Source organism: Styela clava, chromosome 11 (genome assembly GCF_964204865.1).
Source record: "Styela clava chromosome 11, kaStyClav1.hap1.2, whole genome shotgun sequence".
Classification (NCBI taxonomy): Eukaryota; Metazoa; Chordata; class Ascidiacea; order Stolidobranchia; family Styelidae; genus Styela; species Styela clava.
The window spans coordinates 13,974,942-13,996,555 of NC_135260.1; the positions used below are offsets into that span (position 1 = coordinate 13,974,942).

General features: G+C 35.6%; 2 protein-coding genes across 3 annotated transcripts; both read left to right on the forward strand.

The window, feature by feature from the left end:
• The first annotated feature begins 1,197 nt into the window (after positions 1-1,197).
• Positions 1,198-2,198, forward strand: LOC120347680 (uncharacterized). Of its 2 annotated transcripts, none has more exons than XM_039417744.2 (2): positions 1,198-1,325; positions 1,640-2,198. In XM_039417744.2, exons 1-2 carry the CDS (start codon positions 1,263-1,265, stop codon positions 2,105-2,107), a joined length of 531 nt encoding a protein of 176 aa, XP_039273678.2. In that variant the 5' UTR covers positions 1,198-1,262; the 3' UTR covers positions 2,108-2,198. The 2 variants fall into 2 exon arrangements, 1 of the variants encoding a protein (XP_039273678.2); XR_005570123.2 differs by having other exon boundaries at positions 1,213-1,400.
• A 4,434-nt stretch (positions 2,199-6,632) lies between these two features.
• LOC120347692 (uncharacterized) lies at positions 6,633-10,705 on the forward strand. Its single transcript, XM_039417756.2, has 2 exons — positions 6,633-8,461; positions 10,021-10,705. The coding sequence occupies exons 1-2, from the start codon at positions 7,739-7,741 to the stop codon at positions 10,135-10,137; spliced, it is 840 nt and encodes a 279-aa protein (XP_039273690.2). The 5' UTR covers positions 6,633-7,738; the 3' UTR covers positions 10,138-10,705.
• The last annotated feature ends 10,909 nt before the right edge of the window (positions 10,706-21,614 follow it).

The following is a 21,614-nucleotide window of genomic DNA, read 5'->3' on the forward strand; positions in this document are numbered from 1 at the left end:
AGGGATATTTTCGGTTGTGTTCTTAACTGAGTAGTCTTTGCCTCATTTTGTGGATACAATATATATAAGTATATATATATTAAAATCATCTCGCGGACCGCATAAAAAGCGATCGTTGGCGCAAGCGGACGGCATGTTGTGCAGGTCGCCTAATTTAAAACATGTTGAGTTTAGCAGATCTGTTCTCTACATTATTTGGCAACACTTTTAAAAATAAATTAATCATTTTGTGTGTATTCGTGGAGATAAGTATCTCCAGTATCCGCTTTTTGGCCGTATCTGGTATGTAAATGAAATGCAGGCAATGTTATATTGAAAGCAAAGAAAGAACTTAATTTTGTGGTACACCGCTTTGTGCGTTTTTACCTAATTTGGGTTCTTTTGGCAGAAACTAAGCTAATTTCCACTGGTGGAAGGTTAATCAAGTAGGCCTAATCAGATTCGGAATGTTTCCATATTGAGTAGCTTGTTTATTTTGAATAAATTGTGATTATACGCTACATAACGACTACAGTGTTATTTATCACAAATTCTATAAAAATAAAAATATAAAATCTGTAATATATATATATATTTCGAGTTAAACGGCAAATTCCAAACCAGTAATGTCTAGTTGTTTCATGCGCAGAATGATTCAGTTAAGTTAATCGAAAAAACTTTTTTTATTTTTTTCATTGCTTGAACAGAGAAATGAAAATTACTTGTCAAACATGAAGGCTTTGCCAATTTTTATGGGACTAGAACATTTAAATTGATAACTGCGTTATTATAGCGCAATCTGGTTAAATAAAGTTTGAATATCTGGATAACATTCAATTAAAGCTAAAATTCTTACGCATTTACGTAGTTCGTAAACCGAATGTTTGTTCAATTATATCTTGATTCTATGCTCCGTAATCTTTCATCGCGATAATGCAGTAAAAGTTGACTTTACGAAAGGCTACGGCGATAAGACTTATCACTCCAGATAAGCAAATATAAAGAAAACATTTAAACAAAATAAACCAGAGTTATCGTACGCACAGAAAACAAAAGAATTATCTTTTTCAATTTTTTCCGAACAAAGAAATTGCTACTATGTTTGTGATAATAATCAAAACTTACTCAGATATGTATCGTTTTTTTTCTGTATCAGATTTGCATCAGATCTTTCAAAACTGGTCTATAAAACACGGTGTTCAACTTCGTAGTCATTCATTTAATTCATAACGAGTTATCATTCGCTTGTTGAAAACCGTTAAAAAAAGGACCCCTGCCTTACGATGTCCCGTGTCAACGAAAACCAGAGAGAAAGCAACTGCTCAACAGATAAACTATTGGCAATGGTAAGAGGATGGTAGAGATAAATGTCAGTATGCAATTACGTCTCAAACGTTATTTAAAAATTAAATTAACAACAAGTGAGTATGGTCTATGGTGACTGTGTTCGTTGTTTATTTTCTTATGAAACTATAAATTAAACTTCATGATTTCCGTCTGTTTTTTTGTCTTTGTCATTTTACATTACACCTATCTGTAATCGCGTGTATGTTGTATCGCCTCGCTTTCATATAAAGCATTTTTATAACAGTTCCAAAATTTAGCGCTTTTAATATCATCAGAGCATTTTTCATGATACTTTGTTTATATCTTATTGCAGAGCTTAAAAGAACTGTTAGTGCTCGATGAAAAATTCAGCCCCAAAGTGTTGGTAAAAAATAAAATCAATAACCAAAGACCGGATTCTGAACATCGTAATAAAGATGATGTCTTTATAAAAAATCGCGAGCAACAGATGAAGCTGTTAGCTGCAGAAAAAGAAAATATTCGTCCATACAAAAGTAGCATACATTTATCAGAATTAAGCTCGGATAAAACACAAAGAATGCAAACCAATAAAGAAAAAGTGTCGTCTTATTTTTCTAAACTGAAATCCTCGCAGCAAAACAATGCGTCAGTTCGTAGAATGAGAAGAAGAGCACTTTCATCACCACTTTCCTCAGAACGGCTGTCACTGAGAACTAATGTCATACGAAGACAACACGGAAAAAGATGCCAGAGATTATTATCCGATTCCGAAATTTATGTATCAAATCACGCCTCAATGGAAACGAATTTTTCTTACTAATTTTATTATTATTTATAGTTGCACCAGTCGCACTTAGTTCCGTTTTTCTTTATTACAATTGTAAAAATGTACATTAAAAATAAAAATGTTGTGAGTTGTCATGAAAATTTGCCAAAATCAAGGCCACGTACAATGAACAAGAAGTAAGAAAGCTAAACTCAATGATAAAAGTCATTGGTCATTGAAATGCTAAGAGTATGATAAACCTAGGGTTACCATATTTTTTCCACTTCGAAGCGGGACGCCTCCTGTAACTTTACAGTTTCCGATTTTACTACATAGGCCTACATTTAAGCCATCCCGGCTGTCTTCATTGACCATATTGTCATCGAGAGTTCATGTGCATATTCCCCGTCTAAATATCGGGTTAAGTTCGAAAAATAGAAAGAAATAGAAGCTAACGATACAAATGATCCGAATTTAAATTTTTTATGTACAGCAAAAGGAATAAAGAATAATGAAATAGTCTGCCGTTTTCAAGCATTGAGAATTTACCTTTTCGCCCAAGCATGCTCCTCTGTAGATAACATCTTTAAAAAAACGTTGTTCAATGTTACATTCACGTGGAAGTCCGAACAGGACCAATTATAATTGATTTTACATGTTATACGTTCGCTAACAATGTTAGCGGGAAACAACGAAACAAACAAAATAGCGCATTCACTTTCAATAAGTAGGCTAGCGTTGCGCTACACCGGCAACAACAGTAACGAGAACATGTTCGTGTATTATGCTGGCTGGATGAACGCAAAAGCGGGACTTTTGGATGACTTGTCGGGACGGCGGGACACGGCGCTAAAAAACGGGACTGTCCCGCCTAAAGCGGGACGTATGGTAAGCCTAGATAAACCAAACATGGCTGGGGTGGTGCATTATGCGCTAGTAAATACCAAATGGTAAACTATTTGGAGCAGTTCAAGTGGTTAGTGGTGGTGTATCAAAAGTTGAGTTGAGTCATTAATGTTGGTTGAATAAAACCTTCAGAATAAATGCTATCTTGCATAGGTAGTATATTGATGATAAACAAATACGAGCTGGTTCATGTATTAGAAAGCGTTTGCAGCCCCGAAGTCAAATACGTGCCAATCATAGTTGACATACTCTTTTGAAATAGTTACAGAACAACAGGTGCATTTGTGATAGCAATGTCTATTATACGGACAACTGCATCAGGGCTAACATGACCATTAATATATTTTTTCAGTTCGGAGATGAAGGTAACATAAAGCTGCTTTCGGGAGTATAGGAGATGTTTTGTCTACAATGAAATTAAATGTTTTTTGAGCAAATATATAAGTCACGAATTCGCTTTTTCTATCTACAAAATTAACACGTTTGCAGGGAATTTTTGCATAGTACAGGCATTTTTCCGTAATTAAGGTAATCTGTAACATGCATTTCTTATTGACGAAGTCAAATAATATTGCTAATATGGTACAATAATCAAATTACAATGTCACAATTTCATTTACGCAATAAAAACATGTTGATTCTTTTTTTTAATATTACATCAACCTTAAATCTAATATATCATGAGAGATATGTTGTTCTGCAACAGGGGTCACCAACCTTTCCGAAGCCAAGGGCTAATAGTTCAATGCACACCGCTAAAAAAGTCAATTTGCTCGATTAAGCTTCAATTATTGACAATTACTGGTATTTAGTCAAATAGAGACACTGATAAACTTTAGGATTCTTCAGGAAATCAAACGATTATCACAACGTAGTAAATACATTACTATCAATGACACCTATATTTTCAAATTGATTTAACAGTGACCACTATATTATCCTAGGAAACCACAATGTACCTGTATTTTTTTACAAACGCCCTACATATGCCTAAGATGAAATGAACTTAACAGTTGTACTATCAAATGTTACATTTACAAACTCATTTTAAACAAATTATGAATATATATATTTTTTTTTCAACTAGGAGCACACCAAAATCAACCAAATTTTGTGTAAGACTATCCACCAGTGCGTTGTACTCAGGGGTGTAATTTGACACTGTAACTATGAGCGAGTCTTGCAGATTTCCATCAGTGAGGCTTGCTATGTGTTTGTTCTCGGTGAAGTTCATGTCAAAAAATTTAATCTAATAATACAATAATTAACCTAGTAAAGTAGCTTACTCATAAGCGCCGTTATTGAGCTTATTTTGGAACAGACCTGCGAGCGACTCATGTGGTCTTTACGGGCGACTTGGTGCCTGCGGGCAACGGGTTGGTGATCCCTGTTCTAGAATATATTCTGCTATTGTAGCAAAAATCAACGCCAGTCGCCAAAATGCATATTAGTTTGCAAAAGAGTTACTACGTGTTGACCTCAGGTCGTCAGCAAATGAATATTGATATAAAAATGTTGTTTGCTGATTATATTTGCTTCAAATCTCACAAATGTGGATCTGAGTGTACATGTCGATTTTTTATACAACGAATATACTGTTTATTTAATGTTCAAAAAGGTAAACTTCTAATTCGTGAAATCTTTTTCAAGTGAATCATTCTATTGAATATTGAAACCAATGAAAATGACAGAGAACGATTAGTGAACGCGACGACGCGATAACTCTTCTAGGTATTTGTAATGAATGGACGTAATTTTGCGATAAAATTGCCCAAGACAAGTCAGGCTTGGTTGCATGTCTCCTCATTCAAATAAGCAGTGTGATTTGATTGAAATTTGATAAGTCCTTATCTATTGAGCCAACATTTCGACGAAAAAAGGTTGAATATTAAAACGATATTATGTACACTAAACATAAAACGAGAAAAGTATCACAAATTTTGTTTTAGGAGCTCCGTAACGATATTGTTATACAGTATAGTGTGGATCAGAAAAATTTCGCGTTATGCTTGGTTATTAATGTAAACGCGCATTGATGGGTAGTTATAAAATAGCTATGTCCCATGAGTCCGCTATGTCCCTACTAGAATGGCTATGTCCATACTAAAATACCAATGTCCGATGTGTCCCTACTAAAATGGTTGTGTCCCTACTAAAATGGCGATGTCCGCTATGTCCCTACTAAAATGGCTATGTCCCTACTAAAATGCCTATGCCCCTAATAAAATGTCGATGTCCGCTATGTCCCTACTAAAATGGCATGTCCGCTATGCGCTACCAAGATGGCTATGCCCGCTATGCCCCTACAAAATTGGCGATGACCGCTATGTCTCTACTAAAATGGTAATGTCCGCTATGTCTCTACTAAAATAGCTATGTTCCTATACTAAAATGGCGATGTCCCTACTAAAATGGCTATGTCCATACTGAAATGGCGATGTCCGCTATGTCCCTACTAAAATGGCTATGTCCCCACTAAAATGGCGATGTACGCTATGTCCCTACTTAAATGTCTATGCCCGCTAGCTCCCTACTAAAATGACTATGTTCCTTTCAAAATCGCGATCCCAATATGTACCTACTAAAATGGCTATGTCCCTACTAATATGGCTATGTCCCTACTAAAATGGCTATGTCTTTACTAAATTGGCGAAGCCCGCTATGTCCGCTATCTCCCTGCTAAAATTTATATGTCTCTACTAAAATGGCTATGTTCGTTAGGTCTGTACTAAAATGGCTATGTCCCTACTAAAATGGCTATGTCCCTACTAAAATGGCGATGTCCCTTCTAAAGTCCCGATAAGGACATAGCCATTTTAGTAATGACATAGCCATTTTAGTAGGGACATAGCCATTTTAGTAGGGACATAGCCATTTTAGTACAGACCTAACGAACATAGCCATTTTAGTAGAGACATATAAATTTTAGCAGGGAGATAGCGGACATAGCCATTTTAGTAGGGACATAGCGGACACAGCCATTTTGGTAGGGACATCGTAATATTAGGGGGAAATATCGGGATCGCGATTTTATATGGGACATAGCCATTTTAGTAGGGAGATAGGGGGCATAGCCATTTTGGTAGGAACATAGCGGAAATCGCCATATTAGTAGGGACATAGTCATATTAGTAAGGACATATCGGGATCGCGATTTTGAAAGGGACATAGCCATTTTAGTAGTGACATAGCGGATATAACCATTTTAGTAGGGACATAGCGGACATAGCCATTTTAGTAGGAACATAGCGGACATTGCTATTTTAGATGGGACATAGCCATTTTAGTAGGGATATAGCGGGCATGGCCAATTTAGTAGGGATATAGCGGCCATCGCTATTTTAGAAGGGACATAGCCATTTTAGTAGGGACATAGCGGACATCGCCATTTTAGTAGGAACATAGCGGACATTGCTATTTTAGATGGGATATAGCCATTTTAGTAGGGATATAGCGGACACAGGCATTTTAGTAGGGACATATCGGGATTGCAATTTTAGAAGGGACATAGCCATTTTAGTAGGGACATAGCGGACATAGCCATTTTATAACTACCCTATTTTGATGGCCTCTGGGTTCTGATAGCCCCGTTACTTAATGTGTAACCACTTCTGAATTCATTGTCGCCTAACAAAAGATTTCCATATACATACTATGATCCGATATACAACAATATTCGAATCAATAACTCAGACGTGTTTATACGATAGTTTGTCGACCCAATTACAAAGGATACAATTTAAACAAAAGGTAACACGAGTATTGTGTTACTTGGGTAAACAGATACCAAACTCTCGATTCTTGACTTTGGCCCGGGTAATCGACCGATGATTACTCGTTTACATTAGTTGGAGGCGGGATACCTGATGGTCGATGGTATGGTGAAATAATAGTTTTTAGCAGCTAGCTATTGCTGTCGGAGTTTTAAGTAATCTGAAAGTCGCACCTAAATGTTTGGCAAATACAATTGGATTATCAAGATCATGAAAGCATCACTAAAATCATTATATAATTACGTTCCCAAAAGAACAGTTTTAGAATATCAAAGGGAAATCAAAAACGTACAGACAGGCAAACGAGTGAATTGCATGCCACTGTTTGCACTGCTGTTATGTTTGAGCGTCACAATGTCATAACAAGTTTAATAACTGAATTAAATCTGTCAGGCTTTTTTAACCAGTGTTGTAATTGTAACAAGCTTTCAGGTTCGGCCATAAAACAGTATTTGAATGTAGTTGAATTTATTGGGTTGTTAGGTTTACGAAGTAGACCCAGTCAAGTTTAGTTTATCCAACCAATAAAAAACAATCACATACAATATTGAAAAAAGAGATAATCGTACAATTTTACTGTTGAAGGGAAGCCGCAGGAACTAAGTCTGGATATCCAGGTTCAAATATCTAGTTAAAAACATCGGGCAATTTAATTATAAAATAATATTATTGGCGGTGAGTACCGTCTGGATTCGCCGAATTATATACCTGAAATATCTTATTATTAATAGTTAATTAATTATAAGAAAAGCTGGTTGTGAGGTTTCTGGTTACAAATCGGTTCAAGCATGAAAACCTACAACTCATCTCGTACATATACCAAACGACTATGTATATAATTATATATAGTACTGAATATCAGTGAATAGTAATATTTGGTAATTCTAACAAAAACATAAGGATAATAATCAGCACTTAGGTTAAAATCTCCAGGATTTAAGTTATGCGTGGTGTAGTAACATTTATTCGTTACAGATATTCGATCACATAAATGAAGTAATTTATAATGGTACTACAGTACTTGAGACCATCAGAAATAAGGTTCACTCAGGATTCTATTGCTGGAAGATTTCAAGATGGCGGGTTTCTGAATAATGCCATATATAATATTCAAAAGGGGGTGTTGAGCCCCGAAGATTTTCCACATATCAATGTGGTGAGTAAAAATGGAAAATTATATAGTTTTGACAATCGAAGACTATATATTTTTCGTGTATGTGAGTTTGAAGGAATCATAGACAAAATACCGGTACAGAGGGTAGAAAGCTGGAGACTACGAGAGGATAGATTCACTACAGAGAATGACGGGGTAACACTTTATGTTAGGCAAGGTGGAACAAAACGACATTACAGAAAACCCTGGTTGCAGGAGCTCGATGACAGAGGAAACCGAAATCTTCCGCCGAGCACGTCGAATTATGTTGTTAAAAACAACCAGAGTCCGACTACATTTGGTAATACAGAATATTTACAAAGTCATAACACTGGATACACAAATCATGATTACATTCCTTACCCAGAAGTTAAAACTTCTACTAATGCTCCAACAGCACAGTCTTCCAATTTGAATGCAAGGACAAACACACATTCAGACATGGCAGTCCCGGATACATATACCACTCGGAAGATATCGTCAAGATCTTCATCTTTGCGATCTCAATTATCAAAGATTCCTCCAAAACCAGTAACATCAGGCCCAGTGATTACTCCAGCACCAAAAGCACGAGAGGTATGTAAGCTCGGTAACTCTATCTACTGTCAATAGTAATTTAAATGCCACCTTAATATCTTAGAAAGCGGGAAGAGCGTAACAGGGGTACGTCACGTATGGTATCATTATGTTATTATTGGACACGAAATGTACATTTGGGTCGTATATATTTTATTAGGCCTTGTTGGTATTTTTCTTGTTATTGCTATGCAAAAATTGCTGTTCTCATTCACTAATAGAGCAGTTACTTAGAAATTTTCAGTGGTTGAAGATTGTATTTCCTGCTAGAGGGCTATTACTTTTAATTTTTTTCCAAATTTTAAATACCACATGTGGGCTCTATGAGATACGATTTTGTGTATGAAAGCGCCATCAAATTTGCTTACCTTGTGGCGATTTCGCGTTCGCGTGAGGGCTGCGGTACTGGTAGTCTACAATGACAGGTTGCATACTGTGCTACTTCGTTTGGGCTTTGTGTCCATATATTTGAGCATTGCTTTCTTGTTTTTCAAAATGAAGCAGAGCAACACAAAACAATCAATTGCTCGAATGAGATTTCATGATATCATAAATTTTACAAGCAATTGAAGACCGACTTGAGAAATGAAACAATTCAAACCAAATAAAAACGTATGGGCGAAAAATTTTATTAATAATGAAATGCAAGAATTAACAGTTAATTCGGGTACAATGACTTCAAATTTTTACATGGCTTCGTTACCGTTATAACAGAAGAATTATTACTTATGTCAAATGTTAATGTAAATGAATAATATATTATTTACACAGGGAGAAAGTCCCATATTCATACATAAATACACGCTAGAATTACCTGATTTAATCTTTATAAAAAGTTGGTTCTATGTTATAACTAAACGTTATCGGCATTGTCTGAATGCCTTACTTTGTATGAATCGCTGTTTATTTTTCTTTAGGTTAATATTGTTTATTATATAAAATATTTACAAACGGTCAAGTAATCTACAGATTTTTTTTCATGTTTTACTTCTGAATATTAATAGTTTTGCTGTCCATGTATCCTCTATATTTTGACATATTAGTTTATTTATAGAGATGGATATTCAGTCCCAATCTCTATTTGAATAGTCTCCACACATCGATACATTGGTATATCGACGTTGAACCGGAGCATCGCTCTTGCTCAAAACTCCGGATACCGATACCGGTTTTGAGGCCTTTCATATTGAAGTTGTTTACAACCACGTTTGATTGTGCTGTAACGAAATTCATTGAGTGTCATGCCAAAAACATTTTCTGTCATGTCGTTGAATGATCAAAAATTCTAGTTATTGTTATTGCATATATATGCAGTTGTACTTGAGACTAGTTTTGATTTAATTTTCATAATTTTGAGTAAAAATCTGACTTCGCTTTTAGTAATTTTTATTCATACACTCTATGAATCTGTTGTCCTATGTTTTAATTCCCGTATACGCCATGATTCAATGTATCCAATCTTTTTCGAAATAAAGTTAGTAATAATTCAAGAACACTATAGAATGTATAGATAACTAAAATTACATGAAATACTAATTTTCTCTGTGTATCGTTTTTAGATAACCGCCCCTGCTACACGAACTGTGACTGAATCAGTTGATGGCTTCGAAGAGAAAAAGAAGAGCCGTTTACGGAGATTCTTTGAATGCCTATGCTGTTGCCGTGTCCAGGAATAAAATCACATCCAGCGTGATTCCTTGTACAAATACAAATATATCTTTTTAGCATGATGTTGCATTTACTTTATTTCCTATAGCACTATGGATAATTACTGTCTAAGTATAGTATTTTGTTTATTGGGATGAAACTACCTTTATTATTTATTCTTTCTTCAGTTTAAAAAGCACTATTTTTTGACATGGTTCGCATCGTCGCTTTCAACAAAACACTATACAAAAGTGTGCTTAGGCAATATCCATGTGTGTTGTGCCATATCCAATACCGAAGCACTTCTAAATATTTAAACAAAAATTGTCAGAAACAAAGAACGATATAGAATATATAATAACGTATAAGCGCTATGCATTTTATTTACATCCTGTATATTTGCAGCATGGACAATTTTTGCATCATTTTTTATTTAATTATGTACACAAAAATGATTTATTACGGGATATAAACATGTGAATCATTTCAACGATGGCATGTAATGTCTTAAAAACGTGAAATTATAATAATTGATATTTATTGCTTTACTATTCATTTAATTCTGCCAAAGCACTTCAATTATATTCTCTAATCATATTTAAGTCTTGTATTTGCTTGACATCGATAATGTTGAACTGCAGAATTAAGATGTATTTTATAATTTTCTTACGTAATAAAATCTATCTTTCCATAATTCAATGATGAACCAGGCATTTGCTGATTTTGAGAAATATAGTGCCACTAAGATCGATTGTCCACAATCTGTACCCGACGAAAACGGTATGCTTGCGATTATGTTAATACCGTCTATTTCGTGTACATATACCGTACTTTCGAGCAATACCATCTTGTTTCATAATACCGATGTTCAAATTTTAAACTTTATTTGACCGGGCTGATAGTGGGTCTACTCAACAAACATGGTTCTACGTCTGTCGAAGTGTGGTAATGCACAGAAGAGATTGCGCATGCAAAAATATTTGTTTGCCACAACCCAAATGTAGCTTGACACGATGACTGGATGATGTGATTTTATAGATAATATACATTCAGGTAGGAAAAAATGAACGGTCACAAATCGTCGTATTCTTAACAAAAACAGCAGATATAATGTATGCAGCTTTGAAATTTTTTTTATCTGAGGACGTATCCATCAAAAGCTTTTCATCGTCTTGCGAATCCTGCTAAAATTATCAAATTTTAAAAATTTAGATTCACAAGAAGACTCATGTCTTTATTTAATATTCAACTGACCTTTCCGTTTATAAATAAAAAAAAAAAACTAAAATCATTAACATTAAGTTAGCATCAATTGGGTACTTAAATTGAAAAGTTGCCATCAAAGTATTTGCCCTTTATTCAAAGTCTGGTATCATTTTGTGAACAGCATATATTTTTTCATTTTCTAAGTTACAATATTTCAGCGCCAATGGGAGACAGAATATTTGTAAAAATCATTCTATGTTTCTCGAATCAGCAACATAGAATATACAACAAATTGCTCACTTTTTTGAATAAGTGCTGGAAACGCTGTACGAAATCATCTCTAGGTGACGAAGAGGTGCGTTTTAAGGTTTAACGATTTACGTTTGGAGAAAAAGTCCATTCATCGTTTCAACGCGGGAAAACCTGTTCTGTGTTTTCAAACTCAATGGTTTTTCCTTTTTTCCATCACGATGAGGTGATATAATACCTAATCAAAATTGCACCGGATTGCGACAATAACTAAAATATAGTCTAAAGTTAAACTAAAGCGCCAACGTATTGGGCAGCACGAAAAACATATATAGTCTTCTATTGTCGCATGTGTAATATATTCCTTTTAGGTTGAAAACTTTTATAAGTGTAATGTTTTCCTGATCAGTGCTTCCTTTTAATATGTTTTGTAAATATGTGTTGCAATCCAAGCCGTTTTATACCGAACAAGAGAAGGCTGTGATATTCTGTAGATGACCATATTCTCAATAAAAGGAAAAGATTTTCCGTTTTTGTGACGACCTGTTTTGATTTCACCTGCGCTGACTTGAGAGCACTAACGTAATGGCTGAATATCACCTAGAAAAATATGCACAAATTGATACTCAAACAAGGCGGATTCACTATCAATTTCGTGTAATATAATGCCGTGCTGAAGTTTACAGGATACTGGCTTATTATTGGACACGTTTAGTGGCCATAACGATCGTTTCAATATTATGTTGTTGTTGTTGTTGTTCTTGTTCTTTGACACGTTTTTAAAAAGTCGCTTTTCTCTTCGAATACTGGACCAATTGCTTTGAAATTTTCAGTGGTTAAAGATTAATTTTTTCGCTAGAAGGCTATTACTTTTATTTATTTCAAAATTTTGCGTGAATTCTATGAAATTTGATATTTCGTCTAAAATTTTGCTGTATTATTTTTTATCCATGGGAACACGGATTTTAGTCAGTGTCATGACTGGCTGTACGTTTTGATTCTGCAAAATTCTTGCTACTGGAAATTCAGAACTTTTTTGAGGGTACCGGTAGCGTCAAAGGTACCGGTAAGGACTGATTCGCTCTGGTCTAACGTGTCCATATATTTGTGCGTAGCTCTCTTGTTTAATTAGTGATGGGACACGCGGTGTCACTATAGAGTCCGCAGTTTCGATCGATAAGTCTTCGGTCTCCGACCGATATTCTCGTTTAGATATTGATTATTCCTTGGTAATAAATTGCAATAATTACCCAACCTCGATCTCTACAAATATAGCGGTGTTCGCCGACCTGTTTTACTCCTGCACTATGTCTGATTCACAAATGCTGATTTATATATCTACTTTGCCTATATGCTTATCAATGATGCGGCGCTATCTAAAATTAGCAAATTATCATTTGCAATACATATTCATGACAATTCAAACAAAACGGTTTTTGACATAATGAAATTAAGCGTGATGCCTCTACCATCTGTCGAAGTGAAATACTTCCTACCTCGATTTGAGAATTAACTATTTTACCTACCAAAGAGGAAAACGAGGAAGAAGGTAAAAAGTTATTATTTAAAAATTTGAGTTACTGATGTTCAATAATATACATATTTCTAATTGCAGAGCCTGAAAGAATTGTTTGTGCTCGATGAAAAATTCAACCTTAAAGTGGTGGTTAAGAATAAAATCAAAAACAAAAGAACGGATTTTGAACATCGCAATAAAGATGATGTATTTACGAAAAATCGAAAGCAAAAGATGGAGCTGTCAGCTGCAGAAAAAGAAAATATTCGTTCATACAAGAGTAGAATACATTTTTCAAAATTGAGCTCGGATAAAACACAAAGAATGCAGACAAATAAAGAAAATGTGTCGTCTTATTTTTCTAAACTGAAATCGTCGCAGCAAAACAGAAAGTCAGAATGAGAAGAAGAGTACTTTCATCACCGCTTTCATCAGAACGGCTATCACTGGGAACTAATGTCATTCGAAGATAACACGGAAAAAGATGCCAGAGATTATTATCTGATTCCAAAATTTATGTATCAAATCACGCCTCAATGGAAGCGAAACCCAAACTCAGTGATAAAAGTTATTGGCGACATTAAAATGCTAAGAGTATCATAAACCAAACAAGTCGGGGTGGTGCGTTATGTGCTGGTAAATACCTATAGACGCACGATTTGGTTCAGTTCAGGTGGTTAGTGGTGGTGTATTCTGAAGTAAATCGAAACAGTAACGTTTGTACAATGAAAACTTTAAAATAAACCATTTTTTACTTAGGTAGTATATTGATGTTAAACAAATAAGAGCTGCTGGTTCATGAACTAGGAAGCGCTTGCAGCCCCGAAGTCAAATACGAGCCAATCATAGTTGACATACTCTCTGAAGTAGTTACAGAACAACAGGTGCAATTGTGATAGCGATGCCTATTATAAAGACGTATCAAACGTTTTGATCTATTAATATGTACCAGGGCCAACATGACCACCAATAGATTTTTTCAGTTCGGAGATGAAGCTAAAATTAGAGCTGCTTTCGGGAGTATTCTAGATTTTTTGTCTACAATAAAATCAAATGTTATTTGTTTGAGCAAATATATAAGTCACGAATTCGCTTTTTTCTGGCAGTTCTATTTATCTACAAAATTAACACCTTTGCAAGGACATTTTGCATAGTACAGGCATTTATTTGTAATTAACGTAATTTGTAACATGCATTTCTTATCGGATAATAATGCACTAATCGGATAATTTTGCGATATTCTAATTTCAATGTCACAATTCCAGTTACGCACTAAAAACTCGTTAATTATTATTTAATATCATTTAAACCTCGAAACTAACAAATCACAAGGAATATGTTTTTCTAGAATGTATTCTGCTCTCATAGTAAAAATCACTAAATAAATAGTAAGGGAACTTGGATATTGTGTATTGAACTGCATGTGGTGCTCACCACAAGGATGCTTGAACGAGATAGTATTAAAGTGATAAGTAAAAATAACATGATCTCTTTCAACGAAATAGTAAGTATATTTGTGAGCTTTCGTTAGATCATTGTCTAACTTCTTCAAACAATACAAGACATAACTTAATCAAATAGCGAATAATGACCGAATAACGAGCGAATAAGGCTACTTATTCGCTATTTGATTAAGTTATATCTTGTATTGTTTGAAGAAGTTAGACCATGATCTAACGAAAGCTCATAAATATACTTACTATTTCGTTGAAAGAGATCATGTTATTTTTACTTTTGAATAAATAGTAGTTCGCAAGAGATGTAATGCGCATTGACCTATATACAGTTGTTTTTTAACAAATGAATATTAATTAGCATGTTGTTTGGTAAATATATTCGCTTCAAACCCCACGAATGCGGACATGAGTGTACATGTCAATTTTTCATGAAGTTTAATTAATCATGCATGGCTGCAAGATACGCATATAAAGAAAAAATTCTTATAAAATATTAAACTTTCAATTGGTAAAAACCTTCTCAGCTGCATCGTTCTATGGGCTAATGAAAACAACAGGGAAAATATTAGTGGTCGCGGCGTCAACACAACACGCTTTTTCTTATTGTCCCAGCTTTCAAAGGCAAACTCCGGTAGAAGATTGTCATAAAAAATAGTCGTAACTAATGAGTAATGACCACATTTATAGATACCAGAAAAACAGTTTTGCGATAAAATTACCTAGGAAAAGTCTGGCTCAGTTGCTTTTTTTTATTCCGATTTTAAAAGACGTTTAGGCAAGTGTGATTTTATTAAATTCTCCTTAGTACTGACAACAAAATGCAAATAGCAGATTAGTATGAATTAATTTTAGATAAGGGTTAACCGCTTGTTACTTAACAACGATATCATGTACACTTACGATTAAGGCATAACAACTTTTGTTTTAAGAGCTCCATATTATGCCTAGTTACAACCGTAAACGATACTCTAAATGCGCATTAACGTTAAATGAATTAATTTTGGATAAGAGTTAACCGCTTGTTACTTAACAACGATATCATGCACACCTAAACGATAAAGGCATAATAACTTTTGTTTTAAGAGCTCCATATTATGCCTAGTTACCTCCGTAAACGATACTCTAAATGCGCTTTAACGTTGAATACAATTGTTACCACATTTTAAAGGTTAGATTACCGGTCGTAGATGGTATATTTTTAGCAACAGAAAAGAATTACTAGCAGAAAATGTTCGTTCTTTTACAAGAAAATTTACGACAGCGGTTAGCAAATAGAAAAAAAAATTACGCAAAGGATTCCTGCGTCACAAATCGATCGCGACAACAATAGAAACAAGAGAGCAATGCTCAAATATATGGACACGCAGAACAATTCCCCAAAAATCATATGCGGTGACCAACGACTAACATACCGGCGGTGACCTACCAGTACCTGTATCGGGGTACCGTGACGGTACAGGGACTGTCATAGATATTTTAGGTCCTGTGACAATTGAAACATCAGTTGAAATATCTCGTGATATGAGTCAATTATGTACCGTATTATCGGAACAGGTACCGAACCACAGTCAAACATTTCACATAAAAACGTTACTAAATAACATGCGTCAACTTAACACCAGCCGAATCGGGGTGGAATTTTTGGTACAGTGACTGTCATAGCCGTTTAGGGCTGATGGACAATTCGACTACACGGACAACTCACCAGGCCTAGGGTAGTGTTGCCAGTCTGCGGACAATTTCATTCAAACCGCTATAAAACAAAAACCAATATATCTAACCCGTTAATTTTTTCACCGTGGGTGCATTGGCGGCATTTATTCTACACGCTAAACCTCGTATTAACTTTCTGCGACAAAGGGTTAAAGCTATACAAATGCCCAAAGTACGGCACTCGAAAGACGTATTTGCGACCGAACGACCAGTGTGCGACCACGGATTTCAAGCCTTGATCATCGTTTCTGCTGCGTCGAGACTATCGCATACGCAGCCATACAGCAATCAAACAGACAAAACACGGTGGTCGCAAATAGGTTGACAAAGATATTATCGGCGTATTAGGATAGGATTTACATATTTATCCCGGGGGAGAGAAGTAACTATCAAAGATGGTTAACACAACTCTACCCACCTGCCAAGTTTCATCTTTTTGGACACGTAGTGGACATAACGATCGTTTAAATATTATGTTGTTGTTGTTCTTGTTCTTGTTCTTGTTGTTCTTTGACACGTTTTTAAAAAGTCGCTTTTCTCTTCGAATACTGGACCAATTGCTTTGAAATTTTCAGTGGTTGAAGATTAATTTTTTCGCTAGAAGGCTATTACTTTTGTTTATTCTTAAATTTTATATGAATCCTATGAGATATGATATTTCATACAAAATTTCGCGGTATTTATTTTTACTCATGGGAACACTGTTTTACACTTATTTCAAGCGGTTTCGCGATCGATTGTCTTGCTCAGTACTACAGCTACTGTAGGTCGGTACTGGTAAGTTGCCATACCGGTGCCGTAACGCAGTGAAATTGACTTATTCCTTCCGCGGTATTACTAATGCTGCAATGCAAGTTTTATAGCCTATCGTATGCGGAACGGAATATCAGACCTACAGGTTCGGTACCGGTATTGGTAGCTCAGTACGTAAGTACGATACTGGTACTGGTGCCGGTACCGGTGTCTTACCACAATGAAATTACCGTAACTTATTCTTTCACGGTCCTACCAGTGCAGTAATGCAAGCGTTGTAGCACTTGTAGCCTACTATATTTGTTTATTTTGATGAGAGTCTACTGGAAACAACATAAAATTTGAAAGGGAAGAATTGTTCTGTGATCAATTATCTGTCCTAAAGTGTAAATAACATAAAATTTGCAAGGGAACAACTGTTCTGTGATCAATTACCGTATATGGCCTACAGTGTACAGGTAAGATGCTGGCTGACTGCTAACCGGTACTGGTAGCTCAGTACGTAAGTACGATACTGGTACTGGTGCCGGTACCGGTGTCTTACCACAATGAAATTACCGTAACTTATTCTTTCACGGTCCTACCAGTGCAGTAATGCAAGCGTTGTAGCACTTGTAGCCTACTATATTTGTTTATTTTGATGAGAGTCTACTGGAAACAACATAAAATTTGAAAGGGAAGAATTGTTCTGTGATCAATTATCTGTCCTAAAGTGTAAACAACATAAAATTTGCAAGGGAACAACTGTTCTGTGATCAATTACCGTATATGGCCTACAGTGTATAGGTAAGATGCTGCCTGACTGCTAACTCAGTACCGCTTGACACGTTTTTAAAAAGTCGCTTTTCTCTTCGAATACTGGACCAATTGCTTTGAAATTTTTAGTGGTTAAAGATAAAAATTTTCTCCAGAAGGCTATTACTTCTTTTTTCACTATGACGTCATCAAAATTATGTGACTCTACGTGTCCATATATTTGAGCATAGCTCTCTTGTTATCTCTTATATTTGTATGGATTTTCAAGCTTTTGACAGCTACGAGTTAGTTCAGTGTCACCGCGCTGTGTTACGGTACCAGAACTACTCTATCTTTAGAAGTTCCTGTCTTGTGACAGCGTGAAAACATTGGGCTTCTAATTGCATTTCTGACCGTCATATATTTCAAGAACACGGTTATTTCGAACAAAACTCGTTAAATCATAAACAAAGCACCACATCACGCCCTTCTTATTCTTTCTCGCATTTTTAATTACTATTAAAAACATGATCTGCGTAATCATGTGATGTTCTTGATCCTTGTAATTTTTATTTCTATTCCAATACTTGCGGGGAATTGATTTCTGGGGCCTCTTAACCGGGCTTAAAACTCAAAAATTTATATTTCTTCTATTGTAATTATGATGCCTGCTTTAGAGTGTCCTGTCTTGGTAGAATCTTACCTTAGGGGTCGGTCGACCTTGTTGACCTTGGAAGTCTTGCCCGTCCCCTTCCGTATACATTTTCATGCTTATTGTTATTTGCTCATGCTTATTGTATTATGTACTTGTATCGGAAATAAATCATTATCTATCTCATCACAGCAATCAAACAGACGAAAATACGGTGACCGCAAATTGGTTGACAAAGATATTATCGACGTATCGGAAATGCACACCCCCTATTCATAGGCTTACCATACGTCCCGGTTTAGCCGGGACAGTCCCGGTTTTAGCATGTTTTTCCGCCGTCCCGGCGATATACTTAAATGTCCCGGTTTTGCAGTATGACAGTAATAATTTTTCCATTTGATACCATTACAAAATTTTGTTTTTAACGGAGGCAGCTGATTTACCCTGATTTGCGTCTCACTTCACTAACTAGTTCAGATAGAGAGAAAAATTGTTATGTCATAGTTGTGATTTGAAGTATGAACCGCGCGTTGATTTAACACCCAACTGTACTGTCGTTGTATCATCAAAATGACGGAAACAAAGTGCAAGTTTTAAAATGAGTTGAACGATTTTCAATGTTTGAAGCAAAGACCAATAGAGAATAGTTTAATAGGATTTACAGATCATTTTGATGCCCGTAATCTACCCACAATGGTATGGAAAACCTTTAAACTATTACTAAGCCTTTGGAATCGAACCAAGGTTGGCTTGTCCAATCCGCGCCGTCCCGGTTTTTTGTTTCAGAAATATGGTAAGCCTACCTATTCACCCTCCTTCAAATGTAGAAACGCGAAACTTTCAAATATGGTTAAAAGAAACACAACTCTACCCACCTGCCAAGTTTCATCTTTTCATTTCTCATATTTGTATGGATTTTCAAGCTTTTGACAGCTACGAGTTAGTTCAGTGTCACCGCGCTGTGTTACGGTACCAGAACTTCTCTATCTTTAGAAGGTTCTGTCTTGTGACAGCGTGAATTGAAATTGCAAGATGGACCGTTGGACACAAAATGGCGTCCGATATCCGCAGAACGTTTAGTGACGTCATAGCAAACAAAAACAAATCTTACAGAGCTAACAGAAAAATTTGAAATAAATAAAAGTAATAGCCTTCTGGAGAAAAATTTCATCTTCAACCACTGAAAATTTCAAAGCAATTAGTCCAGTAATCAAAGAGAAAAGCGACTTTTTAAAAACGTGTCAAAGAACAAGAACAACAACAACATAATATTGAAACGATCGTTATGTCCACTACGTGTCCAATAAACTTTCATATTTTGGACTGAGTGCGGCGGCCGGATCCAATATCCTCGGTGGCCGCGGGCGTAGTTTGATTACCCTGAGTTCGTATAGCCCAGTGGTTCCCAAACTAGGGTCCGCGGACCTTTTGGGGTCCGCGAAGCACTTTCGGAAGGTCCGCGAAAGAAATCTGTTTTATGCCTCATAGTGGAATAATGCAAAAATTAAGTGCTTAAATTTGCAAATTTGACGCCTTTTGAGCTCCACAATCACTGATTGTTCACTTTTTGTTTCGATCACGTTGTCCCATTGTGATGTCACAAAGCAGCGGATCTATGACATCACAGACAGAGTTCAATTGCTGCCACTATAAGTTAACTAACTGCCGAGATGTAGCTTACCATGCCTTTGCGCGTCTGTTGGTATAGGATGGACTTACAGTAGGTAGTTTATAAAGTATGCCAGTCCGCTTCGAAACGCTGTTTTACACTTTTGTAGTGAACCTACCTACCTAGCGTTAACCAACTTTGGTTTTTCGCGCTACCCTTCACCGTGAAATGTCATTTCAAACTTTTTTAAATTCATGTTCACAGTAAGTGCATTTTCATTTTGGTGTATAATAAACTACTGACTGACGTTAAGTAGAGAGTAGTCAGAAAGGCACTACGTTTAGTTTTTAGCTGTCAAATTTAGTCTTTGACACATGGTAACGGTATGCATATATTTTTACGTTTTTCGCTCTGTAATATTAATTTCAAAATGTCTTTTAAAATTGTGATGTTAGTTTATTGTGATAAACACAGGTGAAGAGAAGTATTTTCACTATACCGTACGACGCATTTATTTTTTTTGTTGTGATCTTTTAATGTTTTATTTAAGCGCATAGGGCCGCGAATCATTAAAAAAATTGAAAGGGGTCCGTCATGGAATTTTTTGAAAAAGTTTGGGAACCACTGGTATAGCCCCTTCACTTAATTTTTATCCATTTCTGAATTCATTGGCGCCTAACATCTTATGATCCAATATACAAAAACATTTGTATCAATGATTCAGGCGTGTTGTCGTGTACATTATGTTGTCTACTCAGTTACAAAATATACAATTTACACAAAAGGTAACACGAGGTTACTTGGGTAAACAGATACCAAATTCTCGATTATTATGTTTGGCCTGGGTAATCGGCAGATGATTACGTATAAATATAGAACTTCAAGGCGAGGCACCTGTTGGTCGAAGGCTAAAGTAATAGCTTCTAGCAGCTAGCTCTGCAGATAATATTGTCATTGAAGTTTTGAATAATGTGATAATTACACCTAGACGTTTGCTAAATATTATTATAATCCCCTTGATCGCGCGTATGTTTAGTATTATATGAAGTTATTAGGACGGGAAAATATATTGAATTATCAAGATCATAAGAGCATCAGTAAAATCATATTATAACGTTCCATATAGAACAGTAACAAAATATCAACTGGAAACTTAAAATCAAAAAAGTACAGCCAGACAACAAGTAAAATGCATGCTAGTCAGTTATGTTCGAACGTTACAATATCAATTTTATAACGAGTGTAATAACCAAATGTATCTGTCACTTGTCACCGACTTGTATCTGTTGACATTTTTAACCAGTGTTGTAAATAAAGAAAGCTTTTTGTCGAGTTGGGTCTCGGTACAATTATTTTAATTTAGTTGAATTTATGGGACTGTTAGGTACATGTAGACGCTTAATCTGGTTGTCAAGTTTCTGATTACAAATCGTTTCACGCTTAAAAAACTACAACTAATATCTTCATACCAAACAACTCCCAGTAAGTCTATATTTGCATACGTATTGAATATCAGTGACTAGTAATAATTGTTCATTTCAACAAAAACATCGGGGTGATATTTAACACTAAGATAAAATTAAGATTGCGCGGAATGAAATAACATTTATTAGATT